Below are 23838 nucleotides of genomic sequence, written 5' to 3'. Positions count from 1 at the left end.
CAGTATTCCAGCTGTTTGATGCTGAAACAAACTTGTAATAAATCTCTTCCCTGGGTCACTCTGACCTTAATTTATTTCAGAACAGGAAAGGTCAAAGTCATATGCCGTATTTTAGGATTAGAAAGCACTCACCATTCGTTGTTGCACTTGAGAGCTGGGTTCTAAAGTCAAAACCGTGCACCAGACATAAATAATAGAACTGTTTGAAGATGGCACCTGCACATGAGACAGAAAAGGTTTCTATTAAATACTAAACAGTTTACTAATTAATCAAAATAAGGCATAGATATAACATCCATTTGGAAGATATAAAAAGTTTAAAGTTATAGAAAGAAGCCATTAAAAAAAAAAGAATAACTAAGCAAAAACAGACTTCATTAGGGCATAAAGTAAATGTGCAGTGAGTCAATGGGGCCAATTCTTTCCATAAAGATGAAGGGATTTGTATGTGGAGAGGCTGATATAAGAGTAAGTGGGAGAACGAAAGAGAGGAATTGTCCTTTATGGGAATGAAAGTGATGATGGTGAAGATTGAGAAAGAGATAAGAAAGTAGATTATCATAAAGCTTCTCAAGTGGGGAGGACACCCTTTATTCCCTCCCATCCCTCCAAAGCCCTGGCAGATCAGAATCTTTTTCAAGATATGACTCATTTCCATCTGGGAAGGCTACAGTCCTGGCTACAAGAATTACTGTAACTGACATAAACGTGTTGTTGTGGGATGGGGAGGAAAAAGTTTGAGAAATAATATTCAAAGTCTTTTTATATTATTTCAGGCCTCCCCTCTTTTGTATATATCATTTATTAATAAATTAAGTGCTTTACTGAATAATGAACATAATGAGAAATTTAAAATTTGAAAGCTGCTCTATTTTGGATTGTACTACTTCTCATACCTGAATGACAACGCTATACTCAGAGGCCTTGGATTCCAGGCACACATCTCTTGACCAATCTTCATCTCCTTTGGCCTTCACACACAACTCGGTCAGTTCGCTGTTTTCCAGTATGTATGAAGGTAATTTCTGTTTGGCTGTGAGGCAGTCAAAATGTTCTCGAACCACAGCTTGTCCATCTTGACCAATGTAATGCTGAACAACTTTTAATTCTATGCTTTGAGACAAGTAACTACAAATGATCTGTCTTCCACAGATGATAATCTAAAAGACAATCAATCCATCCATCAATCAAGACTTCATCAATTCAGATTCCATGAATTGGAAATACAAGCAAACCTTGGAGATTTTGCAGGTTTGGTTCCAGACCATCACAATAAAGCAAATATTGCAATAAAGGGAGTCATATGAATTTTTTGGCTTCCCAGTGCAAATGAAAGTTATGTTTACACTATACTGTAATCTATTAAGTATTCAAAGCATTATGTCTAAAACAATGTACATACCTTAATTAAAAAAAATTTTTTTTGGCTGAAAAATGCTAACCATTATCTGAATCTTTGGCGAGTTGTAATCTTTTTGCAACAGTAACATCAAAGGTCACTGATCAGAGATCACCGTAACAAAGATAATAATAAATGAAAACATTTGAAATATTGCAAGAATTACCAAAATGTGACACAGAGACACGAAGTGAGCCAATGCTGTTGGAAAAGTGGCTCTGATATGCTTGTTTGATGTAGGGTTGCCACAAACTTTTAACTGATAAAAGCATAATATCTGCAAAGCTCAATAAAGCAAAGCACATGAAAACAAGGTATGCCTTGTTCAGACAGAGTAAACTATGCTGATTTTAATGGAGAGGAAATGAAATCATTAGCTTATTTGGAGAGAACAAAAAGAAACAGAGGCTTCTAAGGAGAGAAGGGAGTTTGCTTCGGTCTTGTGAGTTTGCAGTATTCAGAGGACAGACATGTAGGCAGGATACTGGTCATGTGCTTGACAGCGAAGGCGGGGCTGGAGATGGAAGAAAAGCCTTACCAGTGTGCACAGATGGGAAGTCAGTTTACCTGGAAGAGAGGGTGGAGGCTCAAATCCAGTAACTGACCAAGATTTTAGGGACAGACTCAGGGTGAGAAGCCAGAGAAGGGGCAAGGGAGTGTCAGGAGAAAGCAGGGTTGCTGAAGCCAGGAGAGAAGAGACTGACCAGAAGGTGGTGGTCAGTGGTATCAAACAATGTAGCAACCAAAAAGGAAGGGGACTGGAAACAAGACTTCAGCTTTCATAGCTGAGATGACAATCGTGATCAATTTATTCCCTGAGGCTGATTTCCAAGGGTTTTATGCAATACGAGATCTCTGTATAAACTGATAATACAAACAACTTTTACCTCAGAAGTCTAATTATATTTTATGTTACTCAGATTTTTTGTATAGCGTAGAAGCATTTATTTTTATAAAATACATAGAATTAGCCATTAAACCCATGGGTTATTTAAGTTTTCATCCAGCTAAGAGTATAGTTCAGAGCCAGCATTAAGAAGTATCTCTGAAACTGGTGGAAATTGACAAGATAACACAAAATTGATTCCTATGCAATGAACACTTTTAGAAGGCAAATCCTGTGTAACATGAATTTTCACCATGATTGAGGAAGACAGGACTTTCACATACTGTTTTCCTTATTTGTAATATTTTCCCAGATTATAACATATATACTAAGTAATACATATATAGCATATTTACAGGTCTAAGATGGTTACTTTTATGGGTCAACTTGAATGGGCCATGGGGCACACAGACATTTTGCTCACACATTACCCTGGATGTGTGTGTGAAGGTGTTTCTAGATGAGATTACCATTTGAATTGGTTGACTGACTAAAGCAGATTGCTCTTCTGGGTGGGCCTTATCCTATCAACTGAAGACCTAAAAGAACAAAGAGCCCCAGTAAGAGGAAACTCCTCCTGTCTCACTGCCTTAGCTGGACACTGGCCTTTCCCAGCCTTTGCACACAGACTGAAACATCAGCTCTTCTTGGTACACTAGCCTGCAGGCTTTTGGACTGGAACCACACATCAGCTCTTTGGTTTTCCAACTGCAGATGGCAGACCTCAGGACTTCTCAGCCTCCACAATCGTGTGAGCCAATTTATAATAAATCTCCAATAAAGAGCTTAAAAGAAAAAAAAAAAATCTCTACCCCGCTTTCTCTACATACATATATATAAGATACACATGTACGTGTATATGCGTGTGTACACATACACATGCCCTGTCGCTTCTGTTTTTTTTTTCTGGAGAATCCTAACTAATAAAAAAGTATTTTCATAAATTATCTCTTTTATTCTCATAGCAACTGCCCCTGGTGAATTTAAGGTTTTTGCTTTGTCATGAAAGAATTTGGAGATGAAGTGATAGGTAAGAAGTGGATTTATTTAGAGAGAAACACACTCCACAGACAGACCATCTCAGAAGGTGAGAGAGCTCTGAAATATGGTGTGGTTAGTTTTTATAGGCTGGGTAATTTCACAGGCTAATGAGTGGGAGGATTATTCCAATTATTTTGGGGAAGAGGTGGGGATTTCCAGGAGTTGGGTCACCACCCACTTTCTTGACCTTTTATGGCTGGCCTCAGAATTGTCATGGTGCTGGTGGGTGTGTCATTTAGCATGCTAATATATTACAATGAGCATATAATAAGGCACAAGGTTCACTGGAAGTCGAATCTTCTGCTGTCTTGGACTCAGTTGGTTCTAACCAGTCTTTGTCATGTCCTATGGCTGTGTCATTCTTTTACAGGTTGTGCCCTGCCCCCTTCCCTCCTGTCTCACAATCACATAAAACAGGCGCTACAATGACCCCTCATCTTAACAAGGAAAAAAACAGAGGCACAGAGATGTTGAGTAAGGTTCCTGATGTCACCCAGACCGTCTGGCCCAGAGTCTGTGCTGATCACCACCCTGATAGTCTGTATCTCATAAAATTAACACCTACGAATTAAGAAAACAGAAACAGTATAAACAGAATAAAGGTTGCCTATCACAAGGTAAATGTGGCAAAAAACCAGTGGTTCCATTCCAAATAGTTGGTTCCTCCTTTTCCTTTGCTATTAAAATCACTGATTTGGTTTAGGTCTCAAAAAGCAGTACAGTACTCAGGGAAGGTGGACACATCCCATGGCCCCCAGAGGTTGTATCACAGTTGCTACAAGGTAATTGTGGTAATTCCAATACACCTTTGCCAATGATTAGTTTAGGGATGAACATGGAATTCTGTTTTGAAGAATAAAATAAAAAGGGAAGGCTGCTAAAAAGCTCTGGGAAAGATTTAACTCTTTGATAATAAGGGAGACAATTTGAGAATACCCTCCTTTTTTTCTGCCATGGAAGATGTTAGGAGAGGATATGGCTTTTGCAGCCATCTTCAGGTCAACAAGTCAAATTCAGGAGTATAGCAGAGAAGCAGACACACTACTGAGTTGTTTAATTAACTAACCAACATTGAATGTACCTTCTTCTTTTTGTTATGTAAGATAATAAATATAAAATAGGAACAATAATAGTATCTGCCTCATTAGCTTGCTATGAAGATTAAAAACCCTATTTTGTAACTTCGAGCTGAAAGCATCCTAATTGATACATTCTCCTACGTCATTAGGAGTAGTTTGTAACCATCATTTTAAACAAAACTATTATTTACACAAATAAATATGAACAACTGTTTGAACAACTAATGCAAGTTGAAATAACTTGCATTATTTGAACAGTGAGGTTTAGCCTTTTCTTAAACATTTATTTTCCAACTATCTATTCCTTTGAATTTTCTTTAGAAGGAACACATCAGTAAAAACTAAGCTATGCTTAACTGTTGCATTTCCCCTAGATACTCTGGCCATTATAATCTTTTAAAACAATATTTTCAAAATAACAAACATGGAAATCCACTGAACTCTGAGTCCTAAATTAGCACACAAGATTTTTCTCTAGCGTATGTAGGGGTTACTAGACACTCATGGTAAGTCCTGTGATGCCACAGCACTGCCTAACTTCGAATAAACAATAGGAAGCTCTGAGGCAGTATTAACTCTGTTCTTATTCTGATGTGTCCAGGCCTGGCAATGTGTGCTCACTGCTCTTGTTTCAGAACCTTCGGGCCCCATGAGATCTAGGAGAGAATTTGGCTGTCTCTCACAGAAACCACAGAATCTCTGCAACCATCTGGGACTCACTTTGTCTAAAGACAAAGATCCTCTTGGTGGGTTTTTATAGTTTCATTTCCAACCAAAAAGCCTGTTAAGTAGGCTTTCAAATTTGATAAAAAGAAAACCCTTAAAAGTGGCCAGGGAGGGAAGGCTACTTAGATGAAGGAAAATCCAAAATGGCTGCGCCTTGGAGCAGCGCAGTTCCTGGCTGTGCCCTCCCAGGGTTCAGTGAGAGCCACGCCTGCTTTCCTTCAAAGTGGCAACACTTACAATGCCGTTATTTTGAAAATTATGGTTAGAATTTCAAGATTAATTTATCAGTTGAAGACAGCTACTTAATTTTTTTAATGTAGGGTTTCTCTTTAATACACATTTCCAGGTTTCACACTAATTCCCCTCTTTCCCCAAAGCCACAAAGATGTGTACTGAAGATTTCCACATATGATTTTACTTAGCAGGTTTCAGAACTCTTATTAGATCAGTGCCAAGAAGAATAGCGATATTAAAGAATAACTCCAGAGCACCAGATGCACTGGAAAATGATATCTTAACCATGATTAAAAGTGTATGTATAAAGGTACAAATATATATACATACATTCATACGTACACTTAGGCTTTTAGAGTGGTAAAGCTTTCCTCAATGAAGGGATGGAAAACACAGAAGCAAATATATGTGCATGACTAGCTGTATAATGTACAAAGTTCCTGAGAAATTTTATGTGTGGCCATTTTTCACTGAATTGAGGAAATGAGAGGGGTACAGGAAAGGCAGGATACAGGTAACCAAATGTTATTGTTCAAACAAACTTTAGCCAATTCTCCATTGTCCAGTGACGTATTAATGCGGTTACGGTACAACAGGGAGCTGCACACACTCTCCTCCCTAAATGGGGCTTGGTAATTAGGCAGCTGCGGTTTGTTGCAAATTTCCACGCCCAGGTGGAGCAGAAGGAACGAAGCCAAGAAGTGAGGGAGGCAGGAATCCAGAAGCTCTTCTGGAAGTTTGGTTCCTATCTTCCTTCCTAACCTGGCCAACTGAGGAAATCCTGCATCTCTGATGTACTTTAACTAGAGCTAATCTGAATGTTAGTTGATTTACCCAGACCATAAAAAACCCAATTTAAAAAGAAATAATACATTTGTGTGTGTGTGTGTGTGTGTGTGTGTGTGTGTGTGTGTGTGTGTGAGAGAGAGAGAGACAGAGACAGAGACAGAGAGGGAGAGGGAGGGAGAGAGAGGAAAGGCAGAAAAACCCTGACTAGAAAGGTTTTTCACAATGTTGATACATGCAGCAGCTGGTCTGAGGTTGGCATGGTGGTCTGCTGAACCTCGTATTACCTGGATTCAGTATAAACCACTTTCTGTTTACTTCATTCTAGGTTAAACGAATTGCTGTTTCTGTGTTCTAATTTTCCTTGCTCTGCTAAGTTTTTTAAACAGCCCTAACATAGAGCTCAATTTCATTTGACAATGACAAGAAATGCTACAACTCAGAATATAAGTTATATGTGTATATGCCTTCCATGATAGTGGGAATGCAAAATGGACTTTCCCAATTTCTATGGGAGAAGAAGACACTTCCTCTCAAAAAGGTAAATGCAATGCAAGGGCTGGTTATGCTTCCATTACTGCTCTCCAAATAGGCCTTTCCTGTTTGGCTAGATTTGACTTTTTTTTTTAAAGAGTATTTATTGTAAGTGGGGTAGAAATAGAGAAAAGTGTGAGACACATTCACCACAGAAAAGGATTATTAACATTTAACAGTACAAATAACATTTGGAAAAGTTCTGAAATGTGATTTGGCACCAGATGCCTTAAAATCTGTATATTTGACATTAACAGAGAGAGTGATAAAAGAATTCCTTAAACTTTCAATATATGGAATTTTTTTTTAGTTCAGATTTGAACCCCTCATAAATATTTAAGATTTCAAAAATGCTAATGGTTTGAGAAACTCAGGAAGTCAGTGGAAGTTTCAGGACAAATATATATTTAATTATTTAAAAGATTAGAGTAGCCCCAACAAGACTCTGGTAAGACAAAACAACTTGGGAATATGCATCAAGCACTGAAAAAACATTCATATTCTTTGCGCAGGTAATTAAATTTTATAGCAATTTATTTTAAGGACAGACCCAGAAATTTGGACATATATTTATACACAAAGATATTTATTTAAGGATTTATTATAGTAACCAATTGGAAATTAACTAAACTTCCAACAACAAGGAAATGTCTACATGGGGTTTGATAAAGCATATGGTAAATCACTATGCAATCATTTAAAGGATTAGTTCAGGAATTTTAAATAACACGAGGAAATAAGCATTATACACAATGTTAAGGGAAAAAATAAATTGAAAAACTGCAATTACAATCAGATTTCAAGTTGGTTAAAAAAATATCTGCATAGAAAAAAAAGAGTAGAAAAAATACACCAAAGTAATAATAGAATATATTTTTTGATTGGTAGATTTATGGGTAATTTTAATTTTCTTCATTAGGCTTTTCTGTGTTTCCAGATATACTTTATAACAGTTAACATAAAAATAACAGTGTGAACTAGTATTTATTGGGTGCTTTCTTTTACAAAAGGAATATGAAGCATAGAAAGGTTAAAAAACTTGCCTAAGGTCATATAGGTAATAACTAGGGCTGAGAAATCTCTTACAATCAGAAAAAAAGCAGGTAAAGTTTTGTGAGAATTAAAAAAAAAAAATGTGTTTTTCATGACCAACTTTTTTGACTTATGATATACTGTTGCAATAGTATCTGCTCAGGTACATTGTATATATTAATTTATTCCTGATATTTAATATCATTTCTTGAAAGTAGACAGTGGGCCAGGCACTGCTGTAAGCACTGTACTTATACAAACTCATTTAACTCTCATACTTACTTCATGAGGGAAGGCACTATTATTACTATTCCCATTTTAGAAAAGTGATTCACGAAGGTTAGACAACTTGCTGATGATCACACAGCTAGCAAGGTTGCCTGTGATCTTAACCACCAAGGACATTCCTTGAAAACATTTCTCCATGGAAGGACCCTCCCATTCCACTGACTGGTAAATGTTCTAGCAACCACATGCCAAAGAGCTGAATACACTGAGGAACTTCAGACCAGAGCTATGGTGGTCAAAGCACCTGAGAACCCATTAGAAACACAAATTATCATGTTACACCCAAGATCTATTGCATGTGGAACTCTGGGGGTGGGACCCAGCAATCTGTGTCTTAAGAAGCCCTCCAGGGGATTCTGATATTTACTCAAGTTTGAAAACCACTAGCCTAGAGGGAAAGCAACTAAGGGGAAATAGGCTACCGCCTCTCACGTATTTGGAGGGCTATACTATAGAGGACAGGTAACAAGTTGTGTGCTTTTTGCATATGCCTCACAAGTTCTGAGGAATGGTAAAAACTGGCTGAAGGGTGACTGACTGCGGCTCAAAATTAGGAAAGAACTGTATCAATAGCTGGAAGTAACCAACAAGGGAAAGAGCTGAGGTGTGAGAAAATGAGACTCATCGTTTGGAGTATTCAAACAGATGCTGTATGACTATTTCTCAGGCATGCTGGTGGAGGGGAAGGTAGACAAGGCATCCTTGAGAGACCATGAGAGACAGAATGAGAAAACCAGCGTGTACTGGGCAGATATTTGTTGAGAGCATATCCATGTAAGAGAGCTCTGAGGGCAGATGGGAGGGACACTTCTTGTTCTTGTGACTTTCCAGCTGAAAGCCCACACTAGCCACACTGTTCCGCTCATGAGTCCTTGGGTAAGACACATGTGCCCCATATTTGTATCTTTATTTATCCCATACTGCTGACTTGGAATGCCCTCTCTTAATCTAAATTCGACAAGTTTTGTGAAGCCTAGCTCAAGTCAAATCTTAGTGAAACCTCTAAATTCCCTTCACCCTTACTATCAGTCGTATACATTGTTGGGTTTATATAAATTTACATTTTAAGAGCAAAGATTGTGTCACATACTTAGTGCCTTTCACTTCACTCTGTCCTACAGGAGGCAATCAACAACTACTTGGAGGAATGATCAGCTGACTGGGAAGACTCTTCCACACTTCCTGTCTGAGACTCCTCTGCTATAGTTCTCTTTTCACATCTGTTGCCCACAATGATGAGAACATGAAGTCCAGCTCCCTGATAAGGTGCAGACCAAGAATGTATCTGGTATTGGTCCTACTGTCCACCTCGCCAGTTGCTTCCTGCTTGCCCCCTGGCATACAGCAATGGGGTAGTCCCACGTGCTCAATACGGAAAGCTCCCTTTTTCCTTTTCTAGGGACTGAGTGCCGTGTCTATCACGTCCTCACTTCACATAAGCTCTGGATAGACTGTTACAATCCAGATGCAGATGTATATGTTAAAACTCTTATGACAAATCTAGTTATTATGTGTGCAGTGAAGCCAGTTTTCAGATTTTAATACTTCCTTTTTTTCTTTCTACTCTTGTCATATGCTGCATGCTTGAAAAACATCTTTTAAAAACCACATTTTCACATCTTAAGAACACAAAAAAGTGTCAGATACTTTTTTTCCCCTTTGCAGTCTTAGAACTTCAAAAACAGCCAAAAGGAAGTTTTATAAAATACATAAAAATATGTGCTGAGAGCTGAGGTTTTATATGCCAAGAGTTAGACTGCAGTGAATTTTTACTGCAGTGAATATTAACTCCTAGGAAAAGAAAGCTTGCTGGAGACCCAGGCCCACTCTGTCATGGGAGAGAATCACAACTCTTCCTCACAGGTTATTCTTACGTGTATGAGAATCAACTCCTGATTATCCACTGTTGGATTATCCAGAGTCCCCACTGTCCTTGGCTTCTTTTCCTTCTCAATAAAGACCCTTTGGCCATTTCACAGCTCATTAGCACCTCCACCAGAAGGTAGGTGGTGACAGGGAGAAGAGGTGAAACGAAAATCAGTAAATTTTACTGCTCGTTAGCAGCTCCTGTAAAAGACTGTGGGACGAGGGGTATGAAGCCATCATCACCATCAGGATCATCGACAAGCGCTTACTAAGTGCTCACGTGCCTGGGAGGAGGAGGTATAACTGGGCATCTCACTGTGATTTTTTCATTATTAATATTTTCGTTTCCTTACGTTTCCCTTCCATTAATTACATCAAATGATCAAGAGTTGTCTGGGCCATGCACACAAAGGAACTTACCTGTTTTTGTACTCCACTGAGCTGCTGAACCTTGATGATGAGTGAGGCAGTTCGGCCCTTGTACTGAATAGTTCTAATAAAGGTCCCAGCATGGTCCACACTGAAGGACTCTGACCAACGCCAATTGCCCCAACCTTCAATACAGATGTGTAACAGCTGGAGAGAAAAACAATAATCGTCATAATGCCAAAAGTGCCAACAAAAATCTAGTCCTAAAATGAAAGTCTCATTGCTGGAAAACTTTCCTATTTGTAATATTTAGCATCTGTTTTCTTTCTAACCTGCATTATTCATCCACTTTCAGCTTATTCAACCAGGCTAAGAATAGCAAATATGCCACATAGAGTCAATGTGGTTTTCCAGATCACATTTTAAACCTTCTTAAAAATAATTGTCCTATCAAATGGTAAAAGGTCTGTTGAACATTTGAGGAAAGACCATTTCATTCATCTGGAGGACAAGAAGGCTGAAATGTGAGATCAAAGAATCGTGGTCTTGGCTGATAGTTTATTCCTTCTTCTGGCTAGACAGTAATTAAAGCTAAATTTAGTTTGTAGCATTATTTTTGACCCTAAATTGCCATTCCTTATTTTGGCTTTTGATAGAGAACGAAATAGGGACTTCCTAGGTGGCGCAGTGGTAAAGAATCCACCTGCTAATGCAGGGGACATGGGTTCGAGCCCTGCCCTGGGAAGATTCCACATGCCAAGGAGCAACTAAGCCCGTGCACAGCAGCTATTGAGCCTGCGCTCTAGAGCCCGTGAGCCACGACTACTGAGCCCATGTGCCGCAACTATTGAAGCCCACGTGCCTAGGGCCCGTGCTCCAAAACAAGAGAAGTCACTACAATGAGGAGCCCGCACACCACAATGAAGAGTAGCCCCCGCTTACAGCAACTAGAGAAAGCCCGTGTGCAGCAACGAAGACCCAACGCAGCAACGAAGACCCAACACAGCCAATAAAATAAAATAAATTAAAAAAAAAGAAGAAATAGCAATTTGAGGATGCAGTTCATTTCATATACTCTCCTTATGAGATCACATATATCAAATTAGAAATACCTTTAACATTTTGAACGTGTGAGAAAGTCTCTGTTCTATTTTTTTTCCTAGTATGTATTTACTGTAACTTTTACCAGTTGAGTCTCCTGATCCACATTCATATTTATTCATATAGTATTGCCACTTCTGGTAATATTTAGAGTTCTTTCATGGTCATCAAATACTTTTTATTTCTACTCCTACCCACTAACTGCAGTTAAGTATTTCAAACTTAATTCCGCTAACTGAATAAGTATTCCAAAACAACAATAAGGACTGCTTCTTTAGGATACATGTTTAAATGAAAATAAACAATGTTCTATATGATTACTAAGTATAAGGAAATAAAACTGACATTTTAGGAAGATGATTTAGATGATATGCAAAGAGTATTTTCCTTCATATAATATATAGTTTTTTAAGAGAGCTAACCAAAGGCTAATCACATGAAACATTTTCCAACTTAACATAACGAATAAAACTTTGAAAATATTATATAAGAGCTATCATAATAGACTCTTAAAATAAATACATTAAGGACTTACATGGGAATTGCCATAATAATAAGCCTTTTGATGGAAACATTTTTTAGTTTTAGCTTAGGAGGAACCCTTGTGAAGTGCTTAAATCTGAAAATTTCCCAAGGTCATTGGTCATCACAAAGTGATTTTTGGTGGAAAATTAAGACAGGGTTTTTTTGTTTTTAAGTATCTTAATAAAATATTAAAAAAAAAAAAATCTCCTAACTCATCTCCCTGCTTTTAATATGGCCCCATTCCAGTTCGTGCTCCATACAACTGCCAGTGATATTGTGAAATCAAAAGGCTACCTTCCAGATGACTTCTAAAAAAGAAGTCTAGCAGCTAAAAAAAAAAAAAAAAAAAAAAAAAATCCTGGACAGCAAATAAAATACCTTTAGGGAAAATTTGATTTTATATACATTCTTCAACATAAAAGTACCAGAGTATCTTTGATGTTTAAATATTAGTTACAGGAAAAAAAGAAAAACAATAGTGGTGTTTGGAACCATTTCAGTTTTTTGTATAATAGCAACTGGGGATAAAGCTCAGGGTACACACAAAACTAAAAGAAACAAAGAAAGTTGTTTTCTTTGGAGAGACTAGTAGCTGGAAATGACAAAAAACTAATGAGGTAAGGTACTGAAGGTCAAACTCAGCTGTATTTTTCTTGAAAATTCCATATCCTCTAAAGAAAGTTTGTTTTTTTTTTTTCTGTTTTTGTTTTTTTTTTAAAGAAAGTTTTAATGTACACGATATACTTTTAATTGAGGAGTGTTCACATTTGCATGTGAGCTCAGCTGCACACAAGCAGGTAGCTGCTCACTCTGTGTACAAGGCTTTTATTGACTGAATGTCACCAAGGAATATGCTGCCAGGTTCCATCTGGCAGCTATTTGTTCTCAAAATGTTGGCACATATATTTTCTTTGAATTATGAAAATTCAGATACATTTGGAATTAGTTCACACAGAAAAGTTAAGCGGGAGAAAAACATGATGTTTCTCTCCACATGCATGACCAATACAATATTTGTAATGTCTGGCCCACAGTTAAAAAGCATCTAAATATCACTGGCAATTATATGCACACAATTTAATAGGAAAGGAATGACATTGCTCAAAGAGAAAATCTACAAATTCAGGGGGCCTAGAAGTACTTTAGTCCTCTTTCTCATGGTGTAAGTGCTTTGGGCACTAGACAGGGGTGCTCAGATATCCCTGGACATCAAGTGAGGGTGGGAAGTCCTGTTCTTGTTGGACTGACTCGCTAAATTTCACTGCTATAGGTACTGAAAAGTCTCCACTTAATAACAAATACTCATATGTCTATTTTTATTTCTATACAGAAGAAACTATAAAATCAGGCATACAAATGTGAAATTTGTGTTAGACTGCCTAATCCTAATGAGACTTCTTTCTATTATTCATCCCATACATTTTCATTACTCAGATACTATAAGGGAGGCAATATGCTAAGAACTATGGAGGAAATAAAGAGAAGAGCTTTGGTCTTTGTCCCACAAGGAGCTTAAGATTTCACAGGGAAATAAGGCATGCATAGCTAACCAACAAGAGGCATTATGAGAGGAGTCTAGAGAAGAGAGGGCCTGTTTAGGCTGCTGTGATTGGGAGAGCTGCCTGAAGCATTTGGGTGTGAGGGTTTGGGTAGGATTTCAACTGGTAAAGATGACAGTCATTTCCGGGCCAAGGGGACAATCTAAGTGGTGAAGTCAGAAGGTTTGCTTGGGGCAAAGTTAATAGTTTCAACTGGTTGGAGAAAAGGGAACGTGTAAAGAAGAGTGAGGGATAAGGTCACAGAAGTAGATCTAGATTGTGGCCAGCACTGATGATTTACTAAGCTAAGGAATTTGTGCTTTATTCAGGAATTAGCCTTCTGTACAGATGAGCAATGTGTTGAAAGGATGGTGAGAGCAGAGTGTGGAGGTCAGGACAACTGCAACAGAATGAGAAACAGGAGAGAGGAAGTAACGGGCTTAGGAAAATATCACTATCCATTCTGGCTAGAGCCCAAGATATTTTTAATGTTCTCTTATCAATCTGGAAATTTTCTTTCCCCTCATTTCTATTAAGTTTCCCTTACAGACTCACTTCCTTCACCATCTTTTCCATTCAGGCTTTTCACTCTCTGTGGCCTACTTAGCTAGTGTCTAATATTTTCCATCGGGCGGTGGGGGGGGGGGGGGGGGTGAGTCAAATAGGAACCACTCTGTTTGAACTTTTCAATGGGAACTGAAACTAAGTATAAGGCAGGTTGTACAGTAGCCACACTCAATGGAAGGTCTTAAGGGGCTACATTTATTTTTTTCTAGCAGACCCTCCCACTCCAGGGCTGCACTGGCAGCAAGATTAAATTCCACTGAAGACCTCAAATGGGAGCATAGAACTTTCCACTCATTTTTTTTCAGCAAAAAATAAAACTTAAAACTGAATTACTGATCAGGGGCTTGGGAATCAGCTCTCAGGACCACCCACAGTCACATACAAAGGGAGAATTCTTGAATCGACAGATAACAGAGGAAAGAAAAACAAGATGAAATCTAGGATAATAGGGTACACCAAGGAAGAAAAAGAGAGAGGGGATGGTTAAGGAAAAATTTTAAATTATATCTTAAATATAAATGAAGGTACTCTAGAGGCTTTTCTGTGAACTTTATTTCACTATTCATTTTAAAATTGTTATCAAGATGATTTCTACATAATCCAGAAATTGAAAGTTTGTCTTCAGAGTCACTTGAATATTTTTTGCATTTTACAGTAATTTACTGTACAATAATAGGTGCTGTTCTAAAAAGAAACTGAAAATCTAAATAACTTCATACTATTTCCCTAATCCATTGTATTCTTTGTAGAAATTTTAGGAGTTCTAAAAATTTAACGTGAAATGCAAGTGAAATAAGCTAGCAAACATATGTATATATAATAAATATATAGTATGCAATGTATATTAATATATATATTAAAGCTTAAGCACCATATTTATTTTTTAAACTTCTAAATTTATATCTATATCCCAAGAGCCCAGTGCATAGTAGGCATTCAATAAAATATGTGTTGAATAAATAAATCAGGATTACTGAAAAATAACCCAAAGTAGATATTTAAAAATTTTAGTGGTGATATTTGTGCATAAAATAATATCACAAAATGAGAATCAAATCAAAATATGCAGAAACAATTCCTATTTTGAATGACCTTTCAATACAGGAGATTTGCTTTATGTGGATAACAATACTAGATTAAACTATAAATCAATGCAATCCCTCAGATCTATAATTCATACATTGCAATATCAATATTAAAGCATAAAGTAGACCCCAAATGATATATTAGGTGAGCATTCATGAGTAAAAACTATGTTAAAATATTTTAAAGAATTCTTGTCTATCTAAAATAATATCTGAAAAGCTACAGATCATATTAAACAGATCAAAGTTAAATTGCTTGTTTGGAATTCGTAAGTGGAACTGATACTACGTTTCACACACATAAACTAACATGAAAACAAAACGAAATATGTTGCTTATTATTACTTTTTTAAGGCAGCTGAATTTCAGGATGTTCATAGTATCGGAAATAATGCTGAAAACCAGGTAGAAAAATGTCTAGGTAATTGCTAAAGCTTGGTGTCACTCTGATTCAGTACTGGAACTCTTAGGACCCCATATATCCTTTTACATTTATAGAGCACAACCTAAAAGAATGATAAAGTAGAAATAAGTCAAATTAAATTATTTTTTAGTGGACAACTTGGACTCTTTGATGCAGTGTATTTTGGAAGAAAGAGGAGAAAGAAAAAGAAAACTTTCCAAATCAACCTTTCTGGAGATGATATAATGGTCACTGTCATCCCACAATTATCATGACACAAAATATGAGGGCTTGTAGGTTTTCTCTCAAGATTGTTTGAATTAAATGAAGGCTACAAATTCTGTGCAATCAGCACAAGACAACCTCTTATAAAAGAAGGGAAACCTGGCACACTCACAAAATGTTGGTTAGAATGAAAATTGTTGCTGGAGGGTAATCCTTGTATCAAAAATCTAAGTTTCAGATACTCACTGGACTCATCAATTCTAAACAGGAACATATCCTGATATAATAATTATAGATATGTGCAAAGATTTACCTAGATGTATGTTTATTCCAGCATTGTTTTAATAATGAAGATTTGGCATTACTAGGAAATTATTCAAACAAAATATAGTAAAAACACTAATAGCTATCAGTTATTAGATACATACTATGTGTCAGGCAGTGGGCTAAGTGCTTTTTTACATATTTTCTTATTAATTCCTTTAAACAATCTTATGTGGCAGATAATTTTGTTGTATTTTATGGATGAAAAAGCAAGCTGAGTTACAGAGAGGCCACGTGATCCCCCCAGGGCCACAGTGCTGAAGAGGGCAAGGCGTAAGATTTGAACTGAGGTGTACTTATTCAGAGTCTCTCTTCTTAATCATACTTATACTATAGAATCCTCTCAAGCCATTGAAAAAAAATCACAGCATGAAAAACAGCGAACAATATTACATTTAGCCAAAGATTAACCAGAAAAAAAGCATATTACAAAAAGATATGTGCAGTATACATCCCATTTTTGTAAAATGGACAAAAAGTATATATACCTATTTCTAAGGGAGAAAATGGCTAGAAATATACCAGAATGCTAACAGTGGTTATCCTGGGATTGTGGGGTTATGGGTTTTAAGTTTCCTTTGCGTGTGTGTGTTTTGTGTGCTTTTATGTAATTTCCAAATTTCATACTATAAATATGTATTACTTTGCAATCAGATAAAAATTAGTTATTAAAGTGAAAAAAAAAGTCTAACAGAAAGCATGCAGAGCCTGCATTTCAAGTGAAAAGAAATTAGACATTTCTATTTTAAAAACTCAAATTCAGCTTCCTGCATGAAGTCTCCCCATTTGTCCTAGCCAGCTTTGCCATCTGTCCTGTTGGCACTTTGCTAAAAGGGTGACATGAGCCTCAGTTCATCTCTGAGGCCTCCACCACCACTCCTCACACAGGGTCTGGCTTGCTGTATCACTCACATGTTCTTGGAGCACTTTAATGTAATTATTTGAGGTCCCCCCCCCCACCGCCCCAGGGCAATAGTTTTTTTTTTTCTCCAATTTAGCAAACATTTTTAGGATCTACATCTATTAAATGTTCACCATAAGCCAAGTTACCGTACTACACATGGTGGAGACAGAGACACATAAGACACACACACTGAAAACTCTCACAATATAGCAGGAGAGATATTTAGTAAGAAAAAGTATAGTGCAAACATTTATGAGAGGAAGGAAAAAACTGTTATAGGACTCTACAGGTATTATGCTTGGGAAGTTAAAAGACTGACCAGAGATTGACATATTTTACTTACCCAAAAAAAAACATGAAAAAAGGGCATATTGAAATAGAATAAAAGATATACAGGACTGTGGGCTTCCTAGGTGGTGCAGTGGTTAAGAATCTGCCTGCCAATGCAGGGGACACGGGTTCGATCCCTGCTCCAGGAAGATCCCACAGGCTGCAGAGCAACTAAGCCCGTGCACCACAACTACTGAGCCCATGTGCTGCAACTACTGAAGCCCATGCGCCTGGAGCCCACGCTCCACAACAAGAGAAGCCACGGCAATGAGGAGCCCACGCACCACAACGAAGAGTAGCCCCCACTCACCGCAACTAAAAGAAAGCCAGCGCACAGCAAAAAAGACCCAACACAGCCAATAAAATAAATAAATAAATAAATTTATATTAAAAAAAGATATACAGGACTGTTATTTCTGATAAAGACAAAGCAGGTGACAACCTAACTTGGAGTGGTTCTTTCTGTACAAAATTAATGTCTAAAAAAAATATTGATTACATTACAAACAAAGACAAGTCATGAAAATAGCTAACTATGGCTTCAACTCTTTATGCAAATAACCTCTTGTCAATGCAATTTGGAAAATTAACTTAATATGACGAACTCATCAGCTTACATTCCTCTAATAGCTTTGACTATAACCCAAATGGAACCACTGAATTTTGATCCTGGAAAGGAAAGAGTCATACTTGTACAAAAATCATTGTTTCGGGAGGCCAGACCTTGCTGTTGGGCAGCCAAGAGGCTTGTGGGTAGATTCTTGGGGATGAGGACAGGTAAGAGTTAGGGAGAGGACCTGCCTGAGAGATAGTGGCACAGAAAGGGAGGTTGAAGGGGCAGCGAACTCTTAGGTCAGGAACTGCCAGCCACTTACTCTCAGAGCATCAGTCATCAATAAACACCAGGAACTGAAGCATAAAAAGGCACTGAAACACAGTAACTGACAGTTGTTGGGCTGTCTGAAATAACGCTATTTACTATCTCGCAGAAGCATGGGAGGATGTAGAAGCTTTCACCTCTATATAGTTGAGAATATTAGGAAATGCCAGCTGGAAAATGGGAAGTGGAATAGAAATTGACTTTATTATCTGGCCCTGTGGCTGGAGATATAGGAATAAAAAACTCATCATTCCTCAAATGATAATATAGTATAACCACAGGAAATCCATATGATATAATCATTAATAGCAAAAAGTGACATAAAAATAAGCCATGAGACCTATGAAAATATACTGCAAAGCAAAGGAAAAAGCATATCATCTTAAAAAATAAGGAGTGAGACTAGTTAATATAAACACCCAGTTGCAGAATTCTGGGGAAATGAATCAGGAAAGGTTTTGGTTTTCTTTAAAGTATGCAAAATTACATGATTTCTATAAAACTGTAGGAAAATATTGAAAGAAAAGAACAGTCTAGTATAGACAGAAAACAGCCTGAGGTTAAAAAAGCTAGATGATATAAGAAGGGAATTAGATAAGAAATAAATGCAAGGAAACAAAAATGCATTTGCAGAATAACAATCTACGCTGATGCAAGCAGAGCAAGTATGAATAACTACCATGGAAGAAAAACTTGAAAATCTTTATAATTGTACAGAGCAAAAAAGACAAAAAGATGAAGAAATATGAGAGAAAATGTCACAGGTATGAAAGAAAAGCAACATATATATAATTATTATAAAGAAAGAAATAATCCTATTCATATCTTATCTCTATTCATCTTCATGGTTTTAAAACAGTACATTGTGTCATTTCATCATATAGTTTATGATAAATCATGTGAATTTCCATGAGTAAATAGGATGTCAAATGTCACACATCTAGCAAACATTAAAGCTTAATAAATGTTTCAACATATCTATAATCAAGTAGTAGAAACTTCTTAAAAACTAAAAAAGATTTTTCATAAATAACTACAAACTAATCTATATTCCAGAACTTATTTGTGGTTTTTCATTGTTCAGACATTAGTCTCTGTTCAATCTATGACTGACATTTACATACTTAAGAGAAAAAAAAGTTAAGAAAGAAGAAAAAGTAGGATGAAGAGTAGTAGCACTTTTGTTTTGTTGTTTTGTTTTTTTTAATTTTATTTATTTATTTATTATTTTTGGGGGGTACACCAAGTTCAATCATCTGTTTTTATACACATATCCCCGTATTCCCTCACTCCCTCGACTCGCCCCCCAACCCTCCCTCGAGTCCCCCCCACCCTCCCTGTCCCAGTCCTCTAAAGCATCTTCCATCCTCAAGTTGAACTCCCTTTGTTATACAACAACTTCCCACTGGCTATCTATTTTACAGTTGGTAGTATATATATGTCTGTGCTACTCTCTCGCTTTGTCTCAGCTTCCCCTTCACCCCCCGCCCCCTCCCAAACCTCGAGTTCTCCAGTCCATTCTCTGCATCTGCGTCCTTGTTCTTGTCACTGAGTTCACCAGTACCATTTTTAGATTCCGTATATGTGAGTTAGCATACAATATTTGTCTTTCTCTTTCTGACTTACTTCACTCTGTATGACAGACTCTAGGTCTATCCACCTCATTACATATAGCTCCATTTCATCCCTTTTTATAGCTGGGTAATATTCCTTTGTATATATATGCCACATCTTCTTTATCCATTCATTTGTTGATGGGCATTTAGGTTGCTTCCATGTCCTGGCTATTGTAAATAGTGCTGCAATAAACATTATGGTACATGTTTCTTTTGGGATTATGGTTTTCTTTGGGTATATGCCCAGTAGTGGGATTACTGTATCATATGGTAGTTCTATTTGCAGTTTTTTATTTATTTATTTTTCTGGGGGGGTACACCAGGTTCAATCATCTGTTTTTATACACATATCCCCATATTCCTTCCCTTCCTTGACTCCCCCCCCCTTGAGTCCCCCCCACCCTCCCTGCCCCAGTCCTCTAAGGCATCTTCCATCCTCAAGTTGGACTCCCTTTGTTATACAATAACTTCCCACTGACTATTTTACAGTTGGTAGTATATATATGTCTGTGCTACTCTCTCGCTTCGACTCAGTTTCCCCTTCAGCCCCCGCCCCCCCCCCCCCATACCTTGAGTTCTCCAGTCCATTCTCTGTATCTACATCCTCGTTCTTGTCACTGAGTTCATCAGTACCATTTTTAGATTCCGTATATGTGAGTTAGCATACAATATTTGTCCTTCTCTTTCTGACTTACTTCACTCTGTATGACAGATTGTAGTTCTATCCACCTCATTACATATAGCTCCATCTCATCCCTTTTTATAGCTGAGTAATATTCCATTGTATATATATGCCACATCTTCTGTATCCATTCATTTGTTGATGGGCATTTAGGTTGCTTCCATGTCCTGGCTATTGTAAAGAGTGCTGCAATAAACATGATGGTACAAGTTTCTTTTGGGATTATGGTTTTCTTTGGGTATATGCCCAGGAGTGGGATTACTGGATCATATGGTAGTTCTATTTGTAGCTTTTTAAGGAACCTCCAAATTGTTTTCCATAGTGGCTGTACCAACTTACAGTCCCACCAACAGTGCAGGAGAGTCCCCTTTTCTCCACACCCTCTCCAACATTTGTGGTTTCCAGATTTTGTGATGATGGCCATTCTGACTGGTGTGAGGTGATACCTCATTGTGGCTTTGACTTGCATTTCTCTGATGATGAGTGATGTTGAGCATCTTTTCATGTGTGTGTTGGCCATCTGTATGTCTTCTTTGGAGAAATGTCTATTTAGGTCTTCTGCCCATTTGTGGATTGGGTTATTTGCTTTTTTGGTATTAAGCTTCATGAGCTGCTTGTATATTTTAGTAGCACTTTTAATTTATACATTATCTACAAAACAATAGGATGCCTAATGGGTATTCTTTGCTAAAAAGTTATCTAAAGTGAAATTATCTAAATTAGGGAAAAATAATTTACCGCACAAGCTCACAATTATTTTGCGAAAAGATTTAATAAGCAAATTCTCTCATATGTTAACATATAATTTTATGCATGACTTTTAGGGAACATTTTAATCATGAAATCAGATATACATGCACACAGTAAAAAAAAAAAGGTCATTTCAACATTACACATATTTATTGTTTTCATGTTTCCTTATATTTAAATGATGAGCTGTGACACTAATAGCTGCCTTAAGTCCAGAATTGTGTGATAACTTTTGAGGCTATTCATCCTTAATGCTACCATAAAGGGTTAAAAAGTAAAAATTCAGAGGATTTGCTATGTATGCTTCTGAGTGTGTACAGAACAGGATGGCCTGTCTATAAAATATGAAATAATTCACATTTTCTTTTTAAATAATTAAATAAAATAAATACAAACATTAATTGCTTAATTGAGTGGCACTAACAGCCAGGAGACTTTGGTGCTGTGTAGACACACTCTCTTGACAGAATGATAGTCAATGGTTGTCTTGCTCTTGGTTGGACCCAACTCTTCAGTGGAAGAGATAAGGGCATGTTGGATGGAAATAATAAAGAATACTGTAGGTAAGCTGAGAAATGGAAGCCAATAAGATAAGAAACTGGAGACATTGATAGTCATTTAGACTTGGATAAATGTTCTGAGTTTGTGAGCCAAATTGTCAGTTTTTTGTTTGTTTGAAAATCAATTTTGACTAAATACAAATATAAACATAGAGAAACCTAACCAAAGTTTGGATAAAAAGAGAAAGTTTGAATAAAAAGAGAGTAGCACAGACATATATATATTACCAACTGTAAAACAGATAGCCAGTGGGAAGTTGTTATATAACAAAGGGTGTTCAACTTGAGGATGGAAGATGCCTTAGAGGACTGGGAGGGGGAGGATGGGGGGGACTCGAGGGAGGGTGGTGGGGGAGTCGAGGGAGGGAGGGAATATGGGGATATGTGTATAAAAACAGATGATTGAACTTGGTGTACTCCCCCCAAAAAATAATAAATAAATTAAAAAAAAAATAAATTTTCTTTTAAAATGTTCATTCACCATTTAGCAAAATTTAACTTAATGTAAAATAGAAGACATGCCAACATGTGACCTAAGAAAAGATCAAGTAGTTCTATGCAATCTGTAATTTATTTTTAGTCATTATGGCAATTTAGACAATTATAATTGCTATCCCTAATTTTTAATTAGAAAAAAAGTCAACAGATGGATATAAAAGAAATCCAAAATTTTTACAGTTATTTATTTTCATTTAACTAAACTGCCTTGCCATACTAAGAAAACATTTTTGTAAAGGTTAAATAAAGTATTTCATGGCAACCGCTGCTTCTTAGTGCCTGTATAACAAGAAACATGAGCCAGCCAAAGTTGTGCAAGTTGGTTTTCTTTCCCAGTAAGGGAATGTGGTATCTAAGACCTTGTCCTAACTCGTTTTATCCCCAAGTGTAAGTCAAGCAAGTCAAATATGAACTAATGCCTGAAGGGAAGTCCCTGACTCCAAAAGTATGGATTATTTCACATTTATCTTAAAATCTGCTCTCAGAGTTCTTAAAATTCACTAACTTGGCAAGTCAGGAATTATCATGAGAAATGAAATAATTTCATAACTATGAGGTCATCCAACATTCCATGCATCTGACACTCATTGGGCTTGGCCATGTCTTGGGCATTATTCTGACCTTTAGATAATAAGCTCTTCAATATCCTGTTCAGCATGGAAATAATTAAAAAGTGCCACAGTATAATAGGTATGCCATTGTCTTTAACAGAATTAATGCGTTTGTTACACAGACTTGTCGTAATAGGTTATGATTAAACACAATCACATTCTGTACACTGAAATCTTTATAACATTCTTAATCAGTATTTCCCATTACTTAAAAATGGCAAAATACCATGCTTTCATGGGCCAGCGGCATTCCCTTTCTCCAAGCACTCTGTATTAAAATTCACATTTAAAATTAGTTCAGTCAAGGACCTTTATGTTTAGACATCAAGAATTCACATTTGCAGAGCACTAGCTTGTGAAAAGCCTTTGAGTGTCTTGTAAAAAGCTTAAGGAATCCTCAGTACATTTTTTCCCAAAGCTATATTTCAATATCTAAAATTTACTGCCAGAGAAGGGACAGACAGACCATTAGCAGCACCAGCAGTCGTTCCTCCGGGTGCTTCACAGTTGAAATAATCCCCAGTTGTAAGGCTCATAGAAAACTCCAGAAATCAGCCCTGGGACTGGATAAAGTGCCCAATCACAATCCTATCTTTGCCATTTCTTGTGGAAGACTTTAAAAGTCTTAACTAGGTCATATTGCAAACCATTTTTACAAAGAAACTTTGAAACAGACGGGAAAAAGAAAACTCAGTCCCAAACGTCTGTCTCTCACTTAAAGAGTAAATGTATTTCCCAAGACAAAATGAAGAAATTCCAAATATCTCTATCCACCAGATACTTAATGACCAAAACTGTTTACTGGTGACTTCAACAAGGCACTATAACCTTCCTCAGAGAATGTGAGTTTCCTGGAATCTCTCAGGAAACTGAAAGTATTTTAAGAGAGAAAGGTGAAGAGACTGAGTCTACAGTCTACTATTTTGCTGTTTCAATGACAGCTTAGAACTAAAATAAAAATGCAGTTTATGGTGACTGGATAGTAGGTCTCCGGTACTC

At 37.0% G+C, this 23838-nt stretch overlaps 1 protein-coding gene across 7 annotated transcripts in view; it reads right to left on the bottom strand.

The window, feature by feature from the left end:
* Positions 1-23838, bottom strand: part of VPS13B (vacuolar protein sorting 13 homolog B) — a 773631-nt gene that overhangs the window by 53493 nt on the left and 696300 nt on the right. For all 7 annotated transcript variants that reach the window (XM_057735654.1, XM_057735658.1, XM_057735653.1 and 4 more), the window contains 3 exons: positions 10292-10447; positions 897-1160; positions 133-216 (listed from right to left, as the gene is read on the bottom strand). In XM_057735654.1, coding sequence (XP_057591637.1) covers positions 133-216; positions 897-1160; positions 10292-10447 — 504 coding nt within the window. The remainder of the gene's footprint in view (positions 1-132; positions 217-896; positions 1161-10291; positions 10448-23838) is intronic.

This window comes from Hippopotamus amphibius, chromosome 5 (assembly GCF_030028045.1).
Source record: "Hippopotamus amphibius kiboko isolate mHipAmp2 chromosome 5, mHipAmp2.hap2, whole genome shotgun sequence".
NCBI classification, from domain to species: domain Eukaryota; kingdom Metazoa; phylum Chordata; class Mammalia; order Artiodactyla; family Hippopotamidae; genus Hippopotamus; species Hippopotamus amphibius.
This window is presented reverse-complemented; position numbering and strand designations above follow the sequence as displayed.